Below are 21,746 nucleotides of genomic sequence, written 5' to 3' on the forward strand. Positions count from 1 at the left end.
GAACCAATGACACTGCAAGCAATAGCCTCCAGAAGATCAAAAGAGACTACGTGGCTCTGGGCAGGAAATTGAAGCAATTAAATGCACAAATTGTCATCTCATCTGTCCTCCCAGTTGAACGACGTGGCCCAGGGAGAGAGGGAAAAATAGTGGAAGTGAACAGCTGGCTTCGCAAATGGTATAACAGGAATGGTTTGGATTCTTAGATCACGGACTGCAGTTTCTTGAAGATGGACTTCTGGCAAGCGATGGGCTGCACCTCACAACGGTTGGGAGGAATGTTTTTGCAAAAAATCTCAGAAACCTTATCAGGAGGGCTTTAAACTGACTAATGTGGGGGAGGGAGAGAGTGCTCCTGAAGGTAGGAGTCTATCAATTGATGAAGATGATCATCCAAATGTCATAGACCAAATGGAGCAAACAGCACGCAGACCTAGTGGTGGGAGGAAAAAAATCCTTAAATAAGAGACACGGGGGAATGATTAATAGACTTCAATGTCTGTACACTAATGCGCAAAGCATGGGAAATAAACAAGATGAGCTTGAGCTCTTGGTACAGCAAACTAAATATGACATAATAGGCATCACTGAAACCTGGTGGGATAAGTCCCACAATTGGAATGTAATGATGGAGGGATACAATCTATTTCAGAGAAACAGACCAGACAAGAAAGGAGGAAGAGTGGCGTTATATGTCAGGGATGTGTATACCTGTGAAGAGATCCAAGATTTAGAACCTCAAAGCCAAAGTGAGAGCATTTGGGTCAAAATTAAGGGAGAGAAGAATAACAGTGACCTCATTGTGGGAGTTTACTATAGATCCCCAAGCCAAACAGAGGACATAGATGATGCCTTCCTGGAACAGATGGCCAAACATGCAAAAGGAAGGGAGATAGTAGTAATGGGGGACTTCAATTTTTTGGATGTCAAACTCAGCCAAGAGCATAAGGTCAAACAGATTCCTCACTGGCCTTGCAGACAACTTCATTGTCCAGAAAGTGGGAGAAGCAACAAGAGGAACAGCCATTTTAGATCTGGTCCTAACCAATGTTGATGACCTGGTTAGTGGGGTAGAAGTGGAAGGATCATTAGGCGCGAGTGATCATGCTCTTCTGAAGTTTACTATACAGCGGAAAGGAGCAGCCAAGCATACTAGGACTCAATTTCTTGACTTTAAGAAAGCCGGCTTCATAAAACTTAGGGAAGCGCTGGATGAGATCCCATGGACAGTAATACTAAAAGGAAAGGGAGTCCATGGTGGCTGGAAATTTGTTAAGAGGGAGATAGTAAAAGCACAACTTCAGGCAATACCAATGAGACGGAAACATGGAAGGTGCCTAAAGAAGCCAGGGTGGCTAGTTTGTGGTCAACCAAGACTCCTAGATCCTTTTCACATGTACTGCTCTCAAGCCAGGTGTCACCCATCTTGAATTTGTGCCTCTCATTTTTTTTGCCCAAGTGCAATACTTTACATTTCTCCCTGTTAAAATTCACCTTGTTTGTTTTGGCCCAGTTCTCTAATCTGTCAAGGTCATTTTGAAGTGTGATCCTGTCCTCTGGGGTGTTAGCCACCCCTCCCAGTTTGGTGTCATCTGCAAATTTGATCAGGATGCGCTTGAGTCCATCATCCAAGTCGTTGATAAAGATGTTGAATAAGACCGGGCCCAATACAGAACCCTGTGGCACCCCACTAGACACTCTTCTCCAGGATGAAGAGGAACCATTGATGAGCACCCTTTGGGTTCAGTCAGTCAGCCAGTTACAAATCCATTGAGTGGTAGCATAGTCAAGACCGCATTTTACCAGCTTCTTTACAAGAATATCATGGGGCACCTTGTCAAATGCCTTGCTGAAATCAAGGTAGGCTACATCCACTGCGTTCCCTTCATCTACCAGGCTTGTAATTCTGTCAAAAAACGAGATCAGGTTAGTCTGACATGACTTATTTTTCAGAAATCCATGCTGACTATTGGTGATCACAGCATTCCTTTCTAGGTGCTCACAGACTGTTTGCATAATGATCTGCTCCAAAATCTTCCCTGGTATTGATGTCAGACTGACTAGGCAGTAATTATTTGGGTCCTCTCTTTTCCCCTTTTTGAAAATAGGGACAACATTTGCCTTCCTCCAGTCTGCCGGGACTTCGCCTGTTCTCCAGGAATTCTCAAAGATGACTGCCAGTGGTTCTGAGATCACATCTGCCAGTTCTTTTAATACTCTTGGATGCAGTTCATCTGGCCCTGGAGACTTGAATACATCTAGACTAGCCAAGTATTCTTGTACTATCTCCTGAGTTATTCTGGGCTGTGTTTCCTCTGCTGAATCATTTGCTCCAAATTCTTCAGGTCGGGCATTGTTTTCTTTATCGGAGAAGACTGAGGCAAAGAAGGCATTGAGGAGTTCAGCCCTTTCTGTGTCCCCTGTTTGCATTTCACCATCTTCTCCTCTGAGTGACCCCAGTGTTTCTTTGTTCTTCCTTTTGCTACGAACATACCCATAAAAGCCATTTTTGTTGCTTTTAACCTCTCTAGCAAGCCTGAGTTCATTCTGTGCTTTAGCTTTTCTGACTTTGTGTCTACACCTGCTGGCTATTTGTTTGAATTCCTCTTTGGTGGTTCCCCCCCTTTTCCATTTTTTGTACACATCCTTTTTTAATCTTAACTCAGTTAAAAGTTCTTTAGATAGCCACCCTGGCTTCTTTAGGCACCTTCCATGTTTCCGTTTCATTGGTATTGCCTGAAGTTGTGCTTTTACTATCTCCCTCTTAACAAACTCCCAGCCATCATGAACTCCCTTTCCTTTTAGTATTACCGCCCATGGGATCTCACCCAGCAATTCCCTAAGTTTTACGAAGTCGGCTTTCTTAAAGTCAAGAAATTGAGCCCTAGTCTGCTTGGCTGCTCCTTTCCGCTGTATAGTAAACTTCAGAAGAGCATGATCACTCGCGCCTAATGATCCTTCCACTTCTACCCCACTAACCAGGTCATCAACATTGGTTAGGACCAGATCTAAAATGGCTGTTCCTCTTGTTGCTTCTCCCACTTTCTGGACAATGAAGTTGTCTGCAAGGCCAGTGAGGAATCTGTTTGACCTTATGCTCTTGGCTGAGTTTGACATCCAACAAATATCCGGGTAATTGAAGTCCCCCATTACTACTATCTCCCTTCCTTTTGCATGCTTGGCCATCTGTTCCAGGAAGGCATCATATATGTCCTCTGTTTGGCTTGGGGATCTATAGTAAACTCCCACAATGAGGTCACTGTTATTCTTCTCTCCCTTAATTTTGACCCAAATGCTCTCACTTTGGCTTTGAGGTTCTAAATCTTGGATCTCTTCACAGGTATACACATCCCTGACATATAACGCCTACAAAGGTTACTTTAAACGTATAGCCCAGTCCAGCTTCTCCCAACCTCTGTTGCAGCTGTTCGAATCAAGAGGTCCTCACAAAGAACACAAAGAAATGTGGCTCAGCTTCTGGGCTCATCCAATTCTAGTTAGTAGAAATTTGAAAGGCAGAAACCGATCAGTTTAGCCTCCTGGGAAGTTAACAGGTGGTAACTGAGTGGGGATATAGGAAGCTGAAGCCATGCCGGAAATAAGGATTCCCTGTGCAAGTTTTAAGTATCTTGGTGCTGACAGCATCTGCTTCTGCCTGGGGTAGCGGGAAAGCTATAACTCTCAGCATGCCTCAGAAGAACGTGCAGATGTACAAGGATGGTTGGAACTGCAGTTTACTCCCATAATTCTGGCAGAAGCAGGTTCTATCAGTGCCAAGGCTTTCTTCTATTGCTTTTGAAAGTAGAAGTGAGAGAAGAACCTTTTATCCCACGGACAGGGAAGGGCTGGCAGAGGAATTGGGAGAGGCCTGGTGAAGCTGAGGTGGCTTCGTATTGAATTTACCATAAGGGCTTCCGGCGAGGCGCGCTCATCGACGGGTTGAGGGAAGGTGCTCTGACTTGCTCGAGCACACCCAATCACAGCAAAATGGGACTGGGGAGAGCGGGGGTGATTCAAACTCCCCTGGAAAAAGATTGAGAGGAAATCTCAAACTTAAGAAAGCACCAAGCAGTGCATGAAGGGGCTTCCCGTATTTCTAGCAGAGAAGGGGAGGAAGACAGGAGAGTCTCAGCACTAAAATAAATGGGGCTATGTCGGCCATGAGATGCCATAAGACCCGAGTGAGTAGCACCAAACTCTCTGAATTGAAAACTAGCCGTTAGAACCCTGTTCTCAGGTGATTCTTACATCGGAAAACAAAACAGAAAAATATTAACGAGAACAGACGCCTTTCTATATGTGAAACAATAGAAAAGGAAAGCAGGGGAAAGGAGGTCAGCTCCAACTCGACTTTTGTGTTTACGAATCTTTACATCAAATGATCGATACAAGGACTAGAAAGCATACCAAGTGACCAAATCTTTTATATTAAATTAAAAACTGACCAAGGTTCACTGACAGTGACTGAGAGGTGGGGAGCAGAAGCGGGGAGTTCAGCTGGTTCCTCCTCCTGCTACTTTTGGGTGTTGAAAGGCAAGCCTTGCCAGAGACAGAAAGGAGGGAGAAGCAAGGCTTTTAGGAGCAGAATTGGAGCATTAAAGATTGTAGTCTCATAAGAGGGAGAACACTGGAGAGATTGCTCAATTCGGGGCTGAAGGAAGACGGAAGAGGCAGGAAGGCGAGGGAACGCACTGCAGACGGAGAACAGATGACGAGGAGAGGAAGGGTTTGCTGAGGTGACGCTGAGACTAAGGAAAGTTAATCCAAGGGCTGTGAGAGAGTTGAAAGTTAACAGTGAAGAGAAAGAGGAGAAAGGGAAAGACTGTAAGCAGCAGCTCAGGGGATAAAGAAAAAAGAAAAACAAAGAAGGGTTAGCGAAGAAGAAGCCAGTTGTGGGTGGGAGAAGAACATGGCAACAGATAGAAGCTGAGTCATCCCTCCCTCCCTTCTTGTGAGTAGCCAAAATGAAACTTGGTAAGAGGAAGTGCCACTGACAAATCAACATTAACTTTCTTTAAGCGCAAAGCAAGACAGACATCACTAGGTTGTTATAGACTGTACAGGGACACCTAGTGGTGGAAAAGAAATTACATTCTGATAATCTTGGTGGATATGCAAGTCCATTCTGATAATCCTGGTGGATATGCAAGTCCCAAGCGACTAGATTCTATAAGGACAAGCCCTCCCCATATTATCACTGTTAAGGTTTGGTAATGAATTATGCTGATTTATTTAAATGGTTGATGTGAATGTTTTATGAATTGAACAGAGCAAGGGGTTACGTTTTAAAGGTATTGGCTAATTGAATCAATTTATATCTAGAACCCTAAGGCTAACAAGATTTGATATAAGATAACCAGATGGGCAATAGAAAATATAAATTAATTCAAACAGCAAGCTTATAATTAATTGATTATTGTATTGTGGGGTTTTAGTAATTAAGGTACTGAATAAGTGACTATAGCATCATAGTATTTTATATTTTAAGTAACAAATGTTGAAGGGGTAACTGAATAACGTACTCCCAGATCTCTCTAAGTATAATAAATTTAGATATGGGGGCCCTCTAAGTGCAAAAGGACCGCTAAAGGAAATTATTGAGTCTGGGTCAAAGTTTATTTTTGTGAGTATATAGGGAAGCCAATATAATGAATACCATGGAATTACAGTCCATGCTAGCTGCCGCTGTCAGAGCCCCAAGACGCCAATCAGTAGTGGAGTTAGATTCAAATGTGGATTTAAAAGATTTGATTATCAGAATGAATAAATCAATAAATGACAAACTTGACTCTATGGGCAACGAGATCGAGCAGAATTTTAAATTAATAATGGACATGTTGGGCAGCTGAAATACATGGAAATAGAGAAGACAGTGCAAGACTTAAAATCTAGAATCAGTAAACAAGAGGAACTTTCAAAGGAAACTACTAAGAAAACACAAACAGAGAACTAGGAACTGAAAAAAGGACAAGACACAATAAACAATGAAATATCGGAACTAAAGAGAATTCATGAGGAGACATTAGACCAAATTGCTATCCTGGAAATGCATCAAAGGGAGCTTATTCTTTGCTTTCGAGGAATCCCAGATATAGAGAATGAAGATATCAAATCAAAACTAACAAAGGAATTTGCTAACTAGCTGGGTGTCCAAGAGGAAGAACTGATAATGGACATAGATAAGATCTTTAGAATCAAGACTGATAGAACAAAGTCAAGTAAAGGACCAGGAGACTGCCTGGTGTTTTTCAATTCAAGATTGTTGAAGGACAAGATATTGCAGAAAAGAAAACTGAGTCTAGACAACAGGAACATTACAATCTTTAAAGAAATCCCAAAAAGGATCCTGAGAAAAAGACAAAACTATAAGACACTGACAGATGCATTAAAGACTAAAGAAATAAGATATAAGTGGGAGTACCCGGAGGGAATATCCTTCACTTACAAAGATAGAAGACCCTCAGAAATGCAGAAGAAGTTGGGAAATTCTGGAGAAAATACAAGAGAGAACTGGGAGGAGATACTACACAGGAGAGAGAAGAGGAGATGGAAAGCCCAAGGAGAGAGTAAAAGAGTCAGTGCTGAGAAATATAATAAGATATAATTTATTAAATAAAACTGTATTCCTTTCTTTTGATACTTATTCTGAATCGATTCTAAAAATAGTGACCAATAAAGTTTGATGAATTTGATTATTATCTCATGGAATATCAATGGTTTAAATAATAAAACAAAAAGAAATAAAACTAAACACATTTTAAAGAAGAATTGGGATGTTATCTGCCTCCAGGAAATGCACATAGCTAAAAAACATAGTATTAATAAACAAGAGATTAGGAGCGGAATGTATAGCTTCATATATACATAAAAAAGAGGGATTGCTATATATATAAACCCTAAATTAGAATCAAAATTAATATTTAAAGATGAGGATGGCAGGACATTAGGAGTGCAGTCAACAAGAGGAAAAGAAAAACTAATATTGGTGGGTGTGTACACTCCAAATGGAAATAAAACAAAACAAAAAATCAAACATTGGAGAAAAAGTACTCGAAAATAATAATGAGGAAATGATTCTTATGGGGGACCTCTATGGGGTCACCTCAATAGAACAAGATAGAATGGAAAGGGAGAAAACATCCAAGGAACGAAACTTCCAAAAGCCTTCTTCCAAATGGTAGAAGACCTGAATTTAATTGATGCCTGGAGAGATAAAAATGTCAGAGAGAGACAATATACATATTACTCAAAAGCCAAAAAATATGTAGAGATCCAACCCAAATCCAAATGACGTTAAATCCACAATCCAATGACGTTAAAATTAAGAAGTAACAAGAAGGAATGTAAAAGATTGAGAATGAGAGAATTTCAAATGATGACAAAATACTTCAAAAAGCAAAAGAAACATTAAAAGAGTTTTCTGAAATAAATATGGTGCATGAGACAGATATTACAGTTATCTGGGATGCAGAAAAGGTCTTATCAGAGGATTTTATATTCAACAAAACACAATACAATGAGAAAAGAAATTAAATCATATTGGGCAAGAAATAGAATTGAATGAGAATATATTGGCGAAAAGTCAAAAAAATACTGCAAACCAAAATATTAAAATATTGCAATCTCAACTTTCATCACTCTTAACGCAAGAGATAGAGAATAACATCAAATGGATGAAACAAAGAAATTTGAAGCCTGCCAACAAACCAGGTAAACTGATGGCATGGGAGTTAAAAAAGAAACAAAGAGAAAAACAAATTGATAAAATAGTCCAAGAAGGGAAGGTAATTGATAAGGAATAATCAATAGCTTTTTGGGCTATTTTTGAAATTTATATTTATATTTTGAAATTTATATTTATAGAGGAAGAACAGGATATAATAAAGTACCTTCAATAGAAAGAAATTCCCAAAATAGCAGAAGAGAAAATTGACTGATTAAATTCACCAGTCACTATGATGGAGATACACCAGGTCATCTCACAATCAAAGTCGGGCAAATCACCAGGCCCAGACAGGCTATTGGCAATTCATTATAAAAAATTGGAGGAGATAATAGCCTTACCTTTGAAATCACTTATGAACAAAATAATGCAAGATGGTAAAATCCCAGAATCCTGGAAGGAGCGAATATAGTTCTAATTTACAAACAAGAATCATCTCACGAATCTGTCAATAATTATAGGCCCATCTCTCTTTTAAATAATGATTATAAACTGTATGCAGGAATTCTGGCCAGTAGACTAAAATTGGTATTAAAGGATCTAATTAATCAAGATCAGGCAGGATTCCTCCCGGACCACCATATGAGAACTAACATGAAAACAGTGATAGAGTTGATCGAGTATCTAGATTTAAAGCCAAACAAAAAAGCTGCTTTCATGTTAGTGGATGCCGAGAAGGATTTCAATAATTTATCATGGAAATTCTTAAGGAAAGTTGTTGATCTGGCTACAATGGGAGATCAGTTTACCAAAGGTATAAAAGCTATTTATGAAAAACAGAAAGCCAACCTAATAATCTGCAAAAACAGAATATATACCAATAGAAAAAGGTACAAGACAGGGCTGCCCACTTTCTCCTCTACTGTTCATATTGACTTTGGAAATACTCAATTCGGTGCTGAGGAAAGAAGAAGAAATTAAAAGGATTACACCTTGGCCAAAAGGCTTTCAAAGTGAAAGCTTTTGCAGATGACTTAAACATCACAGTAGAAGATCCAGAATTGAGTACAGTGGTACCTTGGGTTACATACGCTTCAGGTTACATACGCTTCAGGTTACAGACTCCACTAACCCAGAAATAGTGCTTCAGGTTAAGAACTTTGCTTCAGGATGAGAACAGAAATCATGCTCCGGCAGCACAGCAGCAGCAGGAGGCCCCATTAGCTAAAGTGGTGCTTCAGGTTAAGAATAGTTTCAGGTTAAGTACGGACCTCCAAAACGAATTAAGTACTTAACCCGAAGTACCACTGTATACCCAAAGTGTTGGAAAAATTATTAGCATTTGGAGGTTTCCGGATTTAAACTTAACAGTTCAAAAACAAAGCTAATGGTTAAAAATTTATGGGAACAAGAAAAAAAGGAACTACAGGATAAAACGGGTTTGATGATAGCGAAAAAAGCAAAATATCTTGGAACTGAAATAATAATGAAAAATATAAATCTTTTTGATGACAACTATAACAAAATCTGGAAAGAAATTTTAAAAGATTTGGGAATTTTGACTAGGTTAAAACTTTCATTTTGGGGAAGAATTTTGGTAATAAAAATGATAGTGCGTCCCAAAAAGCTTTTCCTTTTTCAAATGATCCCGATCATAGGCAAAGTGGAATGTTTCGATAGGTGGAGAAAAGACCTGACAAGGTTTATCTGGCTGAATAAGAAACTGCACATAAAACATAAAATATTGACGTATAATTTCTTATACGGAGAGGGGGCTTTGCCCTACCAAATTTAAGAACGTGTTATGAGGCAGCGTGCCTAACTTGGATAAAGGACTGGATTTTATTAGAGAAAACAGATCTACTTGACTTGGAAAGCTACAACAGATATGGGTGGCGTGCCATAATATAAGGTTATAATATAAGGTCAAAGTCCACAGTGGGTTTACTAACCATATAGGTAGGAATGCCCTTTACAAGGTGTGGACCAGATATCAACCACTATTAGAACCTCAGACGCCATGGTGGCTATTCCCACTAGAGGCATTATAAATATGGAAAGTAATTGGACAACTTACAGCCAATTACTAAAAGAAGAGCAAGGGCATCTGAAATTAAAATCATTTGAGGAGACAAGGCATTACCTCACCAATTGGCTCCAATACCACCGGCTACATAATGAATTTAATTTGGATAAAAAAATAGGTTTTGGAAAAGAAGAGTCTAAATTACAAATTGTATTATTAAAAAACAATAAGAAATTATTATCCAAAATTTATAACCTATTACTGGAATGGAACCTGAAAGATGAGCAAGTACAAGATGTTATGGTAAAATGGGCCCAGGACATTGGCTACACAATATAGATGGAACAGTGGGAAAGACAGTGGAGGTCAGACATCAGATTTACCGCCTGTTACACCATCAAGGAAAATTTGATGAAATGTTATATAGGTGGTAATATGACACCCTCCAAACTAGCCAAGATTTATAAACTAAGATCCAATCTATGTTGGAAATGTAATAAAGCAGAGGGGGCAATGTTTCATGTATGGTGGGGCTGTGAGAAAGTTAAAGGTTTCTGGGGGGTGTATTCATGATGAATTTAAAAAGATGTTCAAAACCTCTATAGAAAAGAAATCTGAGGCGTTTCTATTGGGCATTATAGGAAATGACATCCCACAGGATAAGAAAAGGCTATTTTTATACTCCACAGCCACTTGCTAGAAACTGGAAAGGAGACATTATTCCCACTAAGGAAGATTGGATAAGTAAAGTATGTGAATTCATAAGAATGGTTAAATTAATGGCAGCTATAAGAAATCAGTCCAACCAGAATTTAAGGAAGGAATGGCAATGTTTTGAGGACTATATGAAAAAACACTGTTCTAAGAATAACATATTGATATGCATAGAATAAGTATATAAAGATGTTTCAAACGAAGGTAAAATTAATGATGGATATATATTGATTATTACAAGACACAATGTTAAAGTATTTATAACATAAAAGATGTTGAGTTGTGGTGGAGGGAAGCCACACGGGTGTAAATTGTTGTTTTTTATTTTCATGTATATGGGTTTTGTATTTTATTTTTCTTGAATAAACAAATAAACAAAAAGAATTTGCCATAAGTTAGAAGGCACTGAGGTAGCAAGAAGTTCACAGGCTACCAGCTTACTACTCAAGTATTCCTTGCAGGATGAAAAACCACTTTTGTATGCTTTCCTGCATTGGAATCCCGCTCTGCCCCTCTTAGCATACAGGGCTCCACTTCATTTCATCCAGTGACACGAGCAGACATGAGGCAAGGTGAGGCAGCTGCCTCTGGCGGCAGGATCCACAGGGACAGTCTACACAGTCCTTGGAGGCCAGATTTGCCATCGCCTTGGCAGTCCCCGCCATGCCACCTCTACAGCAGCCTCTTGGCAAACAGGAGGCACCGCAGGTCTCCCCCCCCCCACCCCTAGGGAGGAAATGGTGGGGGCTGCCTTCTGAAGTTTCCTGGACTCTGCCCCAAGCTGATTCAGAGTGGGCCCCTTCCTTCCCCGCCCCCGCCCCCCCCGCGAACAGCCTTAGATTCCCACTTCAACCTTTGGGTAAATCTTGTTCCTAATGTTGATCTCCACTCACCCCCTTGTTCCCAGTATAGGTCTTTATTCTCCCCCCCCCCTTTACTTCCTGATGGAAATCTCCACTCACCCCTTCCTCCCTGGTAGGGCATGGCCCAATTTGTGCCCAACTATCTTGGGCTGGCCCTGTCTTTGGGCAACTGTACACAGCCCCATGTACTGAAGCAGCATGTGGGCTACTTTAGCAGCATGCCTATATTGGCTCCATGCTGTGTGCCTATTTGATGGGGCAGGAGCAGTGAACAAAATAAAAAAAGAGTCATGGTAAGTAAATAGATAGCACTATGAAGAATTCAGAAAGAGTTCATTTATAAACATATTTATATTTGTACAAGAGCAGCTCAAAATATTTAGTTTAGCCAAACTTTCAGTGCTAAATGGGAAGGGAAACAAAGAGAAACATCACTTTTAATGCCAGTAAGAAACACCAGGTTCAAACAGGAATCAAGCTGATACGAATACTAGTATGATCAGCGCTATTTTTCTAGAAAAAGAGGTGCCAGAACTCACCATTAACTCTTTCTCTTAGACTGGCAATGGTGCCCACCTGAGAGATGCTGGAACTCACCTGAGAGGTGCTGGAAGTGAGTTCTGGTGAGTTTCAGCTGAAAAAAAGCCCTGAGGATGATACTGGTAACCAAATAAACACACAGCTGCAATGCTGAGAAAAGCTTCACCACCCGAATTTTAAGGGACAGAAGCCCTAGATGGTCATCTTCATGTCTTGCCCTCGCCCCCAGTTACTTCTTATCTAGGGCTACTAAAATGGGGCTTTAATCCTAGGAAACCCCATGCATGCAACTCAGAAACGGGGAGCAGGGTTGTGCATACCCCCTCTGCCATGTGTTCAGCAGAAGACAGGTAAGGATGTGTGGGCATCAATTCTGCCATGTAATTGGGAACTCTCTGGTATCAGGGTTCCCAATGACAAATACAGCCCCACAGATAGTCCCCTTTGCACCTTCCACTAAACCAGTGTTTCCCAAACGTTTTTGGGCAACGGCACACCTGTTTACTGAAAAAAAATCTCGCGGCACACCACCATTAAAGCCCCGCCCCGTGACGTCAGCGCGCAGCGTCACGCCGGGAGGGACGCACAAAAGTGAAAGTTTTTCCCCTCCCCCTTGCTGGGGAACCTCCAAGCTTTGGGGGTGGGAGGAGGCAGCAGAGCGAGGGACTGAGGGACGGCGGCAACTGAGGCGGCGGCGGCTGAGGCAGAGCTGGGAAGGGGGTTTCCAGGGGACACGGCAGCTCCTCGAAAGGCTTCTCTCAGCTGCGCTCAATCCGCCTCGGAGAGGATTTCCCCTCCGGTCCCATGCGTTCGTTTGGGGCATCGCTCCGGCTGCTCCCTCTCCCGCCGCGCAGGAGCGATGCCTCTCTCTGGCTCTCCCTCCGCGCAGGCTGAGGGAGGGAGGGAGGGGCGCGTGTGACCCGTCTCTGCTGGGAGACCAAACCCAGCGAGGCAGAGTCGCGCGGAGGCGCCCAGGCAGCGCTGCCGGCTGCGAGGAGGAGCGCCAGGCAGCAGCAGGAGGCGCGGCCTCTCCTCGCCGCCGCCGCCCCGCCTCTCGCCGCCCGACTCGCCCGCCTCCCTCCAGGCATCTCGCGGCACACGAGGCAACGTCTCACGGCACACTCGTGTGCCGCGGAACACCGGTTGGGAAACACTGCACTAAACAGTCATGTGAATTGATCCAAAGTCCAAGGGGTGTGATTGAAACTCCAGGTGTAAAGAGAAAGGGCTTTTGGCTAAGCTCAAGTGTGAATGGCACCTCCACTGATGAGTGTGTTTAGCCAATGGAAAGATCTCTTAATTAACGTTTATAACTACAGGTATGCCTAGAAATCTCTGCATAAACTCTAAATGCAGGGCACAAATATGCACACATAGCGAAAAGATGCTAACCCAACCATCTTAAATACATTTAGGAAGCAAATCACACAAGTCACTTTTTCCTTTCCTTAAGTCACATCACGTGTACAAGCCTAAAAATAGGGTTTTGAGCATGGTTTTAACAATGGAAAGGAGGCATACAAATAAAATGATGTAGGCATGCATTTTTGAACAGAATTAAATAAAAATATATCCAAAACTCTTCTATAGCAGAAAGCATACTGAACATTCCCGTTTATAAAACAAATTAAAACACTTTCCTCAAAAACTAGGGCAATGGCAGTGTTTTGGCAATAGCTTAATTCTAAAGAAGTTACTCGCGGGGATAGAAAAGAAACGCACTTCCAATAAGTTTTACTTACAGCTTGCACCTTACCACTAAGCAGCAGCACCAATCCCAGAAAGAGCGTGATTTGTGAAACCCTGCACAAAAAAGACAAAGTTGCCATCGTTACAGCGCTGCCGGGAGCCTGAAAAGCGGCCCGTCTCCCCGGGGAAGGCGCCACTTACCGGCCCGTGGGGCGGGCGACGCGCAGCGGCGGGGGGCGCCTCATCCTCGTCCCTGGATCCGCGCACGGGAAGGCGCCCTGCGAGGAGCGACACGCGCGTGAGAAGGGCAACGGGCCGCCGCGCGGGGCAGGGCCGGCCGGGAGAGACCCCCGCTCCCTCCCCGCTCCCCCGAGCCCTCCCGGGCGGCAGCGGCTTCTGCACGAGAGGGAGCTCCGCGCTTGGCGCCGCTCGGGGCAGGGACTCACCTGCCCTCGCTCTCCTCGCGCGCCCGGAGCTGCGCGCCTCTCGGCCGGCCGCGGTCCGGAGTGCGGCGGGAGCGGCCCTCGGCCAGCGGCTGGCGCCTCCCCCCCCCCGCAGCCCCCGGGGCGGGGCGGCGGGGCGGGGCCTGGGCAGCGCACAAGCGGCGCCGGGCGGCGAGCTCGCCTTTCCTCCTCGGCAGGCGCCGGAGGCGGACGCAGGATCGGGGCCGCGGCGCACGTGCGAGCGTCAGGCTCGGCAGCGAGAGGAGGACGAGGATGGGCCGCCCCGCGCGGGATCCGCCGCTCGCGCTCCGGCTGGCTGCGCTGCTGCTGCCGCTGCTCCTCCTCGAGCGGCGCTGGGCGGCCGAAGCGGCGGCGGCGGCGGTGAGTAGTAGGTTGTGTGCGACCCCGCCGCGCTCGCTCCGCCCGGGGAGCCCTCTCGCCCCTTCGAGGCGGCGGCGGCGGCTGACCCGGGACGGTCTCGGGCGGCGCGGCTGGCCGGCCCTGGGCGCCTTTGCGCGCCGCCGGGAGACCCGCCTGCTGGAGAACATGCAGAGCGTCTCGATTTCGTGCCTTTTCTCTCTAGCTAGACTTTTGCGATATGTGGATGTGGATAGGATAAGGAAAAGCTTTCCGGGGTTGCTGAGGTGGTCCGTGTTCTCGGCATGCTTCCAAATGATCGGTCCTACTTGTGTGAATCTGGTTCCCTGTAGAATCCCACTTGGCTGCATTGCCACCACGAGTGGTCCAGACGCAGTTGTGTGCGCCTGTGGCCCAAAGACCCTCTGCGAGGGGCACTGGTGGAACAACTTTGAAGTCACTTCACTGTCAGCTCCAGTTTTGGAGACGTCTGGATCAGTAATGGATTGGAGACAAGCAGGGCCGTCTTTACCCAGGGGTGCAGGGCACCCAGGCACTGAATTCTGGGGGGCGTCAGGCACCCGCCGCTGAAGCCACCTAAGCTCTTAACTATCTACCTGTTATGAAATAATAAATAATTTTGATCAAGCTAGAAAAACAAAGTACATATATATACCTATACCTACTCTTTCACTCAAGGACTTTCAACTTTGTGTGCTCATTTACCAAAGATGCGCAAGCTTATAATTCACAACGGCAGCGCTTGTCAGACTCAAAAACGGCGCTTGCCATTCTCAACGGCGCCTGCACGCGAAATTAACTCTTACATCGAAATATCATGTTGCGTATTGTATTGAGCTGCTACGCGGCAGCGGGGGCAGCGGCACCTTTGACACGACTGAAGCTTCGCTAAACTAAATTTCGGGGCGCTGGGCAGATCTTTGCACCCTGGCGGCTAAAGATGGCCCTGGAGACAAGAACCAGACTTGGAGGCTCTGTTGGTGGGTTTTTGGACTAGGAAAGTGGCAGGCAAACTGCTTTGGGGTGCCCTTTCCCCCAAGTCTTGGATTTGGAGACCCTCATTGAGCGCTGTCATTTGAGGCCTAAGAGGCTTCTGTAGCACCCATCCTTGACAGGGAAAGCCAGAGTAGTATGGCTGGGGCTGTTTTTGAAATTTACCGTATTTTTTGCTCTATAAGACTCACTTTTTCCCTCCTAAAAAGTAAGGGGAAATGTGTGTGCGCCTTATGGAGCGAATGCAGGCTGCGCAGCTATCCCAGAAGCCAGAACAGCAAGAGGGATTGCTGCTTTCACTGCGCAGTGATCCCTCTTGCTGTTCTGGCTTCTGAGATTCAGAATATTTTTTTTTCTTGTTTTCCTCCTCCAAAAACTAGGTGCGTCTTGTGGTCTGGTGCGTCTTATAGAGCGAAAAATACGGTAAGTTGCTGTAAAATACAACAGCTGGCTCCTACTGGAGCTGGCCACTGAGGACATAACTCCCCACTTAAACAAGTACTTCAGCTTCTGTTCTGCTTTCGGGCACAAATCAAAGTGCTTCACTTTTAAACCATCTCAGACATTGATGCCTCCTATTACAGCAGCAATCTTCAGCCACCTTGAACCCACACATGAATTGGGGGACTCTTTCTCAAACCTTTTCATACACGTTTAAGGTAGTAGTGCTGCTGTTTTGACCCACCTAGGCTGCAACCTGGCAAGGGATCTCATCAGGTAAGATCCAGGGGCAGCACGAGGCTTCCTGAACTTAATGTTTGGCATACAAGGCCTTCCTCTCTGAGGTCCCCTAGCCACTGAAATTAGGTGGGTGGTGACAGGGCAAAGGGCTTTCTTGGCGGTGGTACCTTGAGGTGTAGTCCCCTCGTGGGGAGGGTGTGCCTAGTGCAGAATTTGATGTCCTTCTGGCACAAGCAGATTTTTTAATTTGTCAACATTTTGCTGAGGCTGTAAGGCAGATGTGCACATCAGGCAGGCTGAGGCAGCCACCTTTGGTGGCAGAACCCCAAGCACCCCTGCTGGTGGGGAAACCACATGAGATCTCACGTGAGCGCCGCAAGATCTCACAGGAACCTACTGCTGTCAGTGCTGCTTTGCAGGCACTGCCACACAACCCAGGTAAAGGAGGTGGTAGCAGCAGCCGGGCAGCACCTTTGATGTTTTGCCTCAGGCATCAAAATGTGATGTGCTGCTCTTGTGCAGCTGCCATTGTTTTATTGCTTCTGCTGGATTTTGTCACTGCTGTTGCTTGCTGTGTTTAACATTGGGTCTTATTCTAAATGTGTTTTATCATAATTATGTAAGCTACCCTTGTATAGTTAAAAAAAACCCAAACACCTGAAAGGTGATGTATAAATATGAACAAAAAGTGTCTGTGTCTCTCTGGGATTACCAAGGATTACTGAAAAATGTAAAATAGTAGTAGAAATACAACAGATCCTTAATGCTTTAAAAATATCATCATGCTCAGTAATGTAGGCTTATGAATTAGAAAGGCCAAACTTCTGAGGAAAATTGCTTTCCTGGTTTCCAGCCCACAGAACAATAAACTGCAGTATGCAAGGAGTCTTTTCAATGGTTCAAGCTACATCCACCTGAACTTGCTATGTGAGCATTTCCTCTAGTTCTCACCCACCTCTGCTAAGTATTCATTATTACATATAACCTCAAACTTCATTAGCTAGAGCCTGTGCTTTGCATTACACGCAGCAACTGTTTTGTAGAGGGATTATGTTCCATGGCACAGCACACTTATGTGAAATCGCATATAATCAACACCAATTGAAAAAGAGTGTTGGGATTGGCTACATGGCACCAATTGTCCCTCCACTTTTTCTGTCTGAAATTGAACAAAGCATTCTATTGCTTAACGTTTTAACCCACTATTGGTCTTGTCCACTCAATCCACCTAAGCCTGTCTTCGCATGCCGGGGAAGTTCCTAACTCACTGAGGGTTTGGGACCCATTGGCTATCCTTACCTGGTTTAGCCAACCAGCCCAAGCTGTTTTCTGGGGTGTGGCTGCTGTCATAGGCTAACAGCTTCTAGGAGCTGGAGGTGTCGGGATAGGAGTCAAGTGCAGGTCAGCAATAATGGCAGCAATTCACCTGTGCCAGTGAAATTAACTCTGTTCAGGGAAACAAAAATACAGCTTGGCCATGTGGCCTCAGCAACCCCTTCCAGCAGGTCTTTCCCCTATGGAGAAGTTGCCGGGACTGAAGGTCCCCACCTTCCTCCCCTCATTAAAGCTCCCCCTCTCCAGGATGTTTCCCAAGCAGTCTCAAACTGTGTCTGTACACAACTAATCTGTATTCCGCCCTCTTCATTTCTCTGCGTGTACTGGGAGTGCGGGTGGGGAGAGGGGAGGGAAGCTGGACACAGCAGGAGGAGGAGTCTGAACTTCTCCCTATCACAGGTTCTTCCTGCTCACTAAATCCTGTTGCCCCTTCAGCATCTGATACCGCTTCCCTGTCTTCTCCCTTTGACTGCTCCTCAGTGTCCCACCACCAAGCCCCTAGCTCTGAGCCTGCCTCCTCTGGGGGTTCCCTTGGGTGCCTCCCACCATTCCTTTTCATCCAGCTAGTCCAGGACAGCAGGTGAGAACTGAGTGCAAGGTGGGGACCAAAGGTCGACAAACTACCCCAGAAGAAGTATGACGTGTCATCCCCTCCCCTGAGATCCCATACACTGCAAAAGAACTGTATCAATATATGATACTATATTGTAAAAATACAATTAGGATTTCAAAAGGGGTGGTGAATGTAGGCAATTTAAATCAACTGGAGTAGGTTTCAAGTCAAACAGACTCTGATGCTTAAAATTGGGTAGTGCTCCCAAAGAACTATGATAAATTAACTGTGTGATATTTAGACACACAGAAAAATATAGGAACACAGTCTCACACAAGACAATACTTGTAAATTAGGAGGAAGCATGTTTCCCCCTTCAAAACTGGACTCTGGGTTTTTAAAAAGGATGAATTAAAAATAATACATTTGTAGTTATAAATCAAACAAAACAGCATCATGTTTAACAAGTAAAGAAGAAACAGAGATAAACTATTTGTGTATGCTGTTCCTCTCCGCAAGCACTCTGACTGGAGCATTCTGTGAGACTCTAGCCCTTGATGGACAGGTCTAGCTTCCTTTTTTATTTTATTTTATTAACACATAAAACACGTACATATACATTTACACAATACACGTACACAACACACTACCTTATTTTCATAACATAAAACATACCTACATTACTCTATATAATACCTACCTATACTATACATACCAACATACCTACACACCTACCCCACACAGATACCCAGCAAGTGACTTGACTTCCAGCCGTTCTTGTTACGCTACTTTATTTTTCCAACTAGCTTAAATGCATTTAATTATTTCTTTAATCTCAACTTCTATATTAACTTTCTTTTCACTAATCATTTTCTGGATTCACTCAATATCTGTCAGAAATTCTACTTTTTCCACATAAATTTTGGTGTAGCCCACTCCTTATTCACTTTTTGTACCATATCTCCTCATCCTCCCTGTTAGTTTGGCAATATGGAAATATTCTATCATTTTAGATAACCAGTCTCTTTTAGTTGGGGCGCTGCTGGTTTTCCAATTTTTGGCAATCAATAACCTTGCCACCGTATTTGCATACATAAATATTGGTCTGACCGTTCTTTTTATTACCTTTGACCTAGGAGAAAGGATTCTGGTTTTTTCCCCCAAATGAAAATCTAAACATCTTTTTCAGTTCGTTATAGATATTTTCCCAGAATCCTACTATCCCTTTGCCCTCCCACCACAAATGTAGAAAGGTTCCTGCCCCATTGTTGCATCTCCAACAGATATCACTACAGTATTTGTACATTTTTGCCAGTCTGGCCGGGGTCCGGTACCATCTGTATTGCATTTTCATTACATTCTCTCTTAAATTATAGCATCCCGTAAATTTGATATCTCTTTTCCACAGCCGTTCCCATTGGCTCATCGTAATAGGTAAAGGTAAAGGGACCCCATTAGGTCCAGTTGTGGCCGACTCTGGGATTGCGGCGCTCATCTCGCTTTATTGGCCGAGGGAGCCAGCGTACAGCTTCCGGGTCATGTGGCCAGCATGACTAAGCCGCTTCTGATGAACCAGAGCAGCGCATGGAAACGCCGTTTACCTTCCCGCCAGAGCGGTACCTATTTACAGTGGTGCCTCGCAAGACTAAATTAATCCGTTCCGCGAGTCTCTTCGTCTTGTGGTTTTTTCGTCTTGCGAAGCACGGCTATTAGTGGCTTAGCAGCTATTAACGGCTTAGCGGCTATTAACGGCTTAGCAGCTTTAAGAAAAAGGAAACAAACTCGTAAGAACTCGCAAGACGTTTCGTCTTGCGAAGCAAGCCCATAGGGAAATTCGTCTTGCGGAACGACTCAGAAAACGGAAAACTCTTTCGTCTTGCGTGTTTTTCGTCTTGCGAGGCATTCGTCTTGCGAGGTACCACTGTATCTACTTGCACTTTGACATGCTTTTGAATTGCTAGGTTGGCAGGAGCAGGGATTGAGCAACGGGAGCTTACCCCGTTGCAGGGATTTGAACCGCAAGTGATCAGCAAGTCCTAGGCTCTGTGGTTTAACCCACAGCGCCACCCGCATCCCTTTAGCTCATCATAATATTTTTTCCTAAATCCTGGGTCTAGCTTCCAATTCCAATTCCCAGTTCAGTTCCCCTCCCACTCACGCCACACTGGAATCACTCTTCTCACCCAGGTGAGATGGGATTTGGTTGGTTATTTTAGTCAAGGATCGGCAGTGCAGCATTCGTGCTGATTTGGCATGTGTGCCTTGCTGAGCCTTACTTTGAATATGCCTGGTAAGCCTTATGACTTGTGCTTCATCTGAAACCTAGTTCACCCCTAAACCATTTCAGAGTAGAAGAGAGTTTCCAGAGTTACAGGCTTCAACCCAGTTCCTCTATATGTGTGGAGCAGCTGTCTGGCCTTCCATTCCATGTATGTTTTTGAATAGCAAGTTTCTACAATAGTTGGCAGGGGAGTCCTAGGCATGTGCTGTTTAAATATCTTTTCCCTTCTCCAGAGTTTGTTATTTTATGTCTTTAGGCCTCTGCTGTACAGTTTCCTTTCTCTGGACTAAGCCACTGCTCTTTTCACCCCAATTCAAACTGCTTCCTGGAATGCATGTCCAAGGTACTTAAGACTCTGAGTCACTTAAAACCTCCTTTGGGATTTTAATTGTACAGATCTGTATCACTTCAAGGGGATTCATCAATGTCCTCTGAATACTGTCCTAGCAAACTGAGGCAGTGTCTATAGGCCTGTTTGGGCAACTCTCTGTTCTTGGAATGTTTCCTGCAGACAGTTCCCACCCAGACTGAAAGCAGGCCACAGGAATGGGTGGATCATAGGTATGGCATACTGGACCAGACCTCCATCCTGACTTACGTTTCCGTTTCCTGCCTAAGGGAAGAGATGCCTGAAGAGACATAAATAAATGATCTCACAGTAGTTTTGAAATTTTAACAATGTAGCAAAACTAATCTGGCAATAAATGTGCTTGTTAATTGTGAGTTATCTCAGTTCAAAATGTGACTATCTGTGTGAAGGAGTAATTGGCCCATATATGTTTGTTATTGCTTTCCCCCTGCACACTAATCCTTTTCTTTCTTTTGTCTCTCTTGCTTTCTTTTACCTCCAAAACCTCAATTTATTGTGTAAGATGTTTTCTAGCAGATAGAAAAGTACCCACCAAAGTCAAGACCTTTAACTAAGTGTTCCATTGTCTTCACATAAATTACATTATTCATAAACCACCTTTTAAAATAGGTTCACCATCTCTGTGCTTCTTAAGTTTGAGAGAAAAATCTTTGTTGAGGCCAGTTATATGGGACAGTAGTTGAGGAGCAGATCAGTTAGAGCAGAGAAGATTGAATGAACATTACTGGGATTTCAAAGGTGGAATTGACATCTGGGGAGAATTTCCGAAAGGTGGCACTTTGTTTTAGCTCTTAGGCAAGTCAATCGAAAAACTGCATTCTTTTGGCGCAACAATATCGGGGTCTTTTTTAAAAAAGCTCAACAACTTTTGGGGTGTCCTAGTGGCCTTAGTTTTTGAAATATGGCAACCCTAATGGTAATCCATAGACCCCCCCCCAGAGTAACTGTCTGGCTTGCCTAATTTTTAACCAAGGCTGGAAATAAAGTCTGCTCACCATTTGCAAAATAAGGGGGAAATATTTTCAAAAATGTGTATCATGGGCATAACCAGGATTTATGTTGGTGGGGGGAGAAGCTCAGTTAAGTATTTTTATGGATTTATTTGATCTTGGGGGCAGCTGCCCTTCCCCCGCTCCCCTTTGGCTACGCCCATGATGTGTATATGAGAGAGAACGCTTTGTGTGAGAACTAAGGATTCTTGTTTCAGATAAGATTGG

The 21,746-nt window shown here is 44.0% G+C and overlaps 2 protein-coding genes across 4 annotated transcripts in view; one reads left to right on the forward strand and one right to left on the reverse strand.

Annotated features, from left to right (window-relative positions):
• COL4A2 (collagen type IV alpha 2 chain) overlaps positions 1–14,067 on the reverse strand; it is a 178,708-nt gene extending 164,641 nt beyond the window's left edge. The window contains exons 1-2 of the mRNA XM_081905934.1: positions 13,697–14,067; positions 13,549–13,609 (exon numbers count right to left, since the gene is read on the reverse strand). Of these exons, the coding sequence (XP_081762060.1) occupies positions 13,549–13,609; positions 13,697–13,740 (105 nt within the window). The 5' untranslated portion in view covers positions 13,741–14,067. The remainder of the gene's footprint in view (positions 1–13,548; positions 13,610–13,696) is intronic.
• Positions 14,068–14,178: 111 nt separating this feature from the next.
• The window catches only part of COL4A1 (collagen type IV alpha 1 chain), a 149,749-nt gene continuing 142,181 nt past the window's right edge, over positions 14,179–21,746 (forward strand). Inside the window, exon 1 of one of the 3 annotated variants that reach the window (XM_081905937.1) lies at positions 14,179–14,313. In XM_081905937.1, coding sequence (XP_081762063.1) covers positions 14,212–14,313 — 102 coding nt within the window. In that variant the 5' untranslated portion in view covers positions 14,179–14,211. Of the gene's footprint in view, positions 14,320–21,746 lie in introns of all 3 variants that reach the window. The other 2 variants (XM_081905936.1, XM_081905935.1) reach the window with 2 other exon arrangements.

The sequence above is a fragment of the Podarcis melisellensis genome, assembly GCF_964234715.1.
Source record: "Podarcis melisellensis genome assembly, chromosome: 3".
Taxonomy (NCBI): Eukaryota; Metazoa; Chordata; class Lepidosauria; order Squamata; family Lacertidae; genus Podarcis; species Podarcis melisellensis.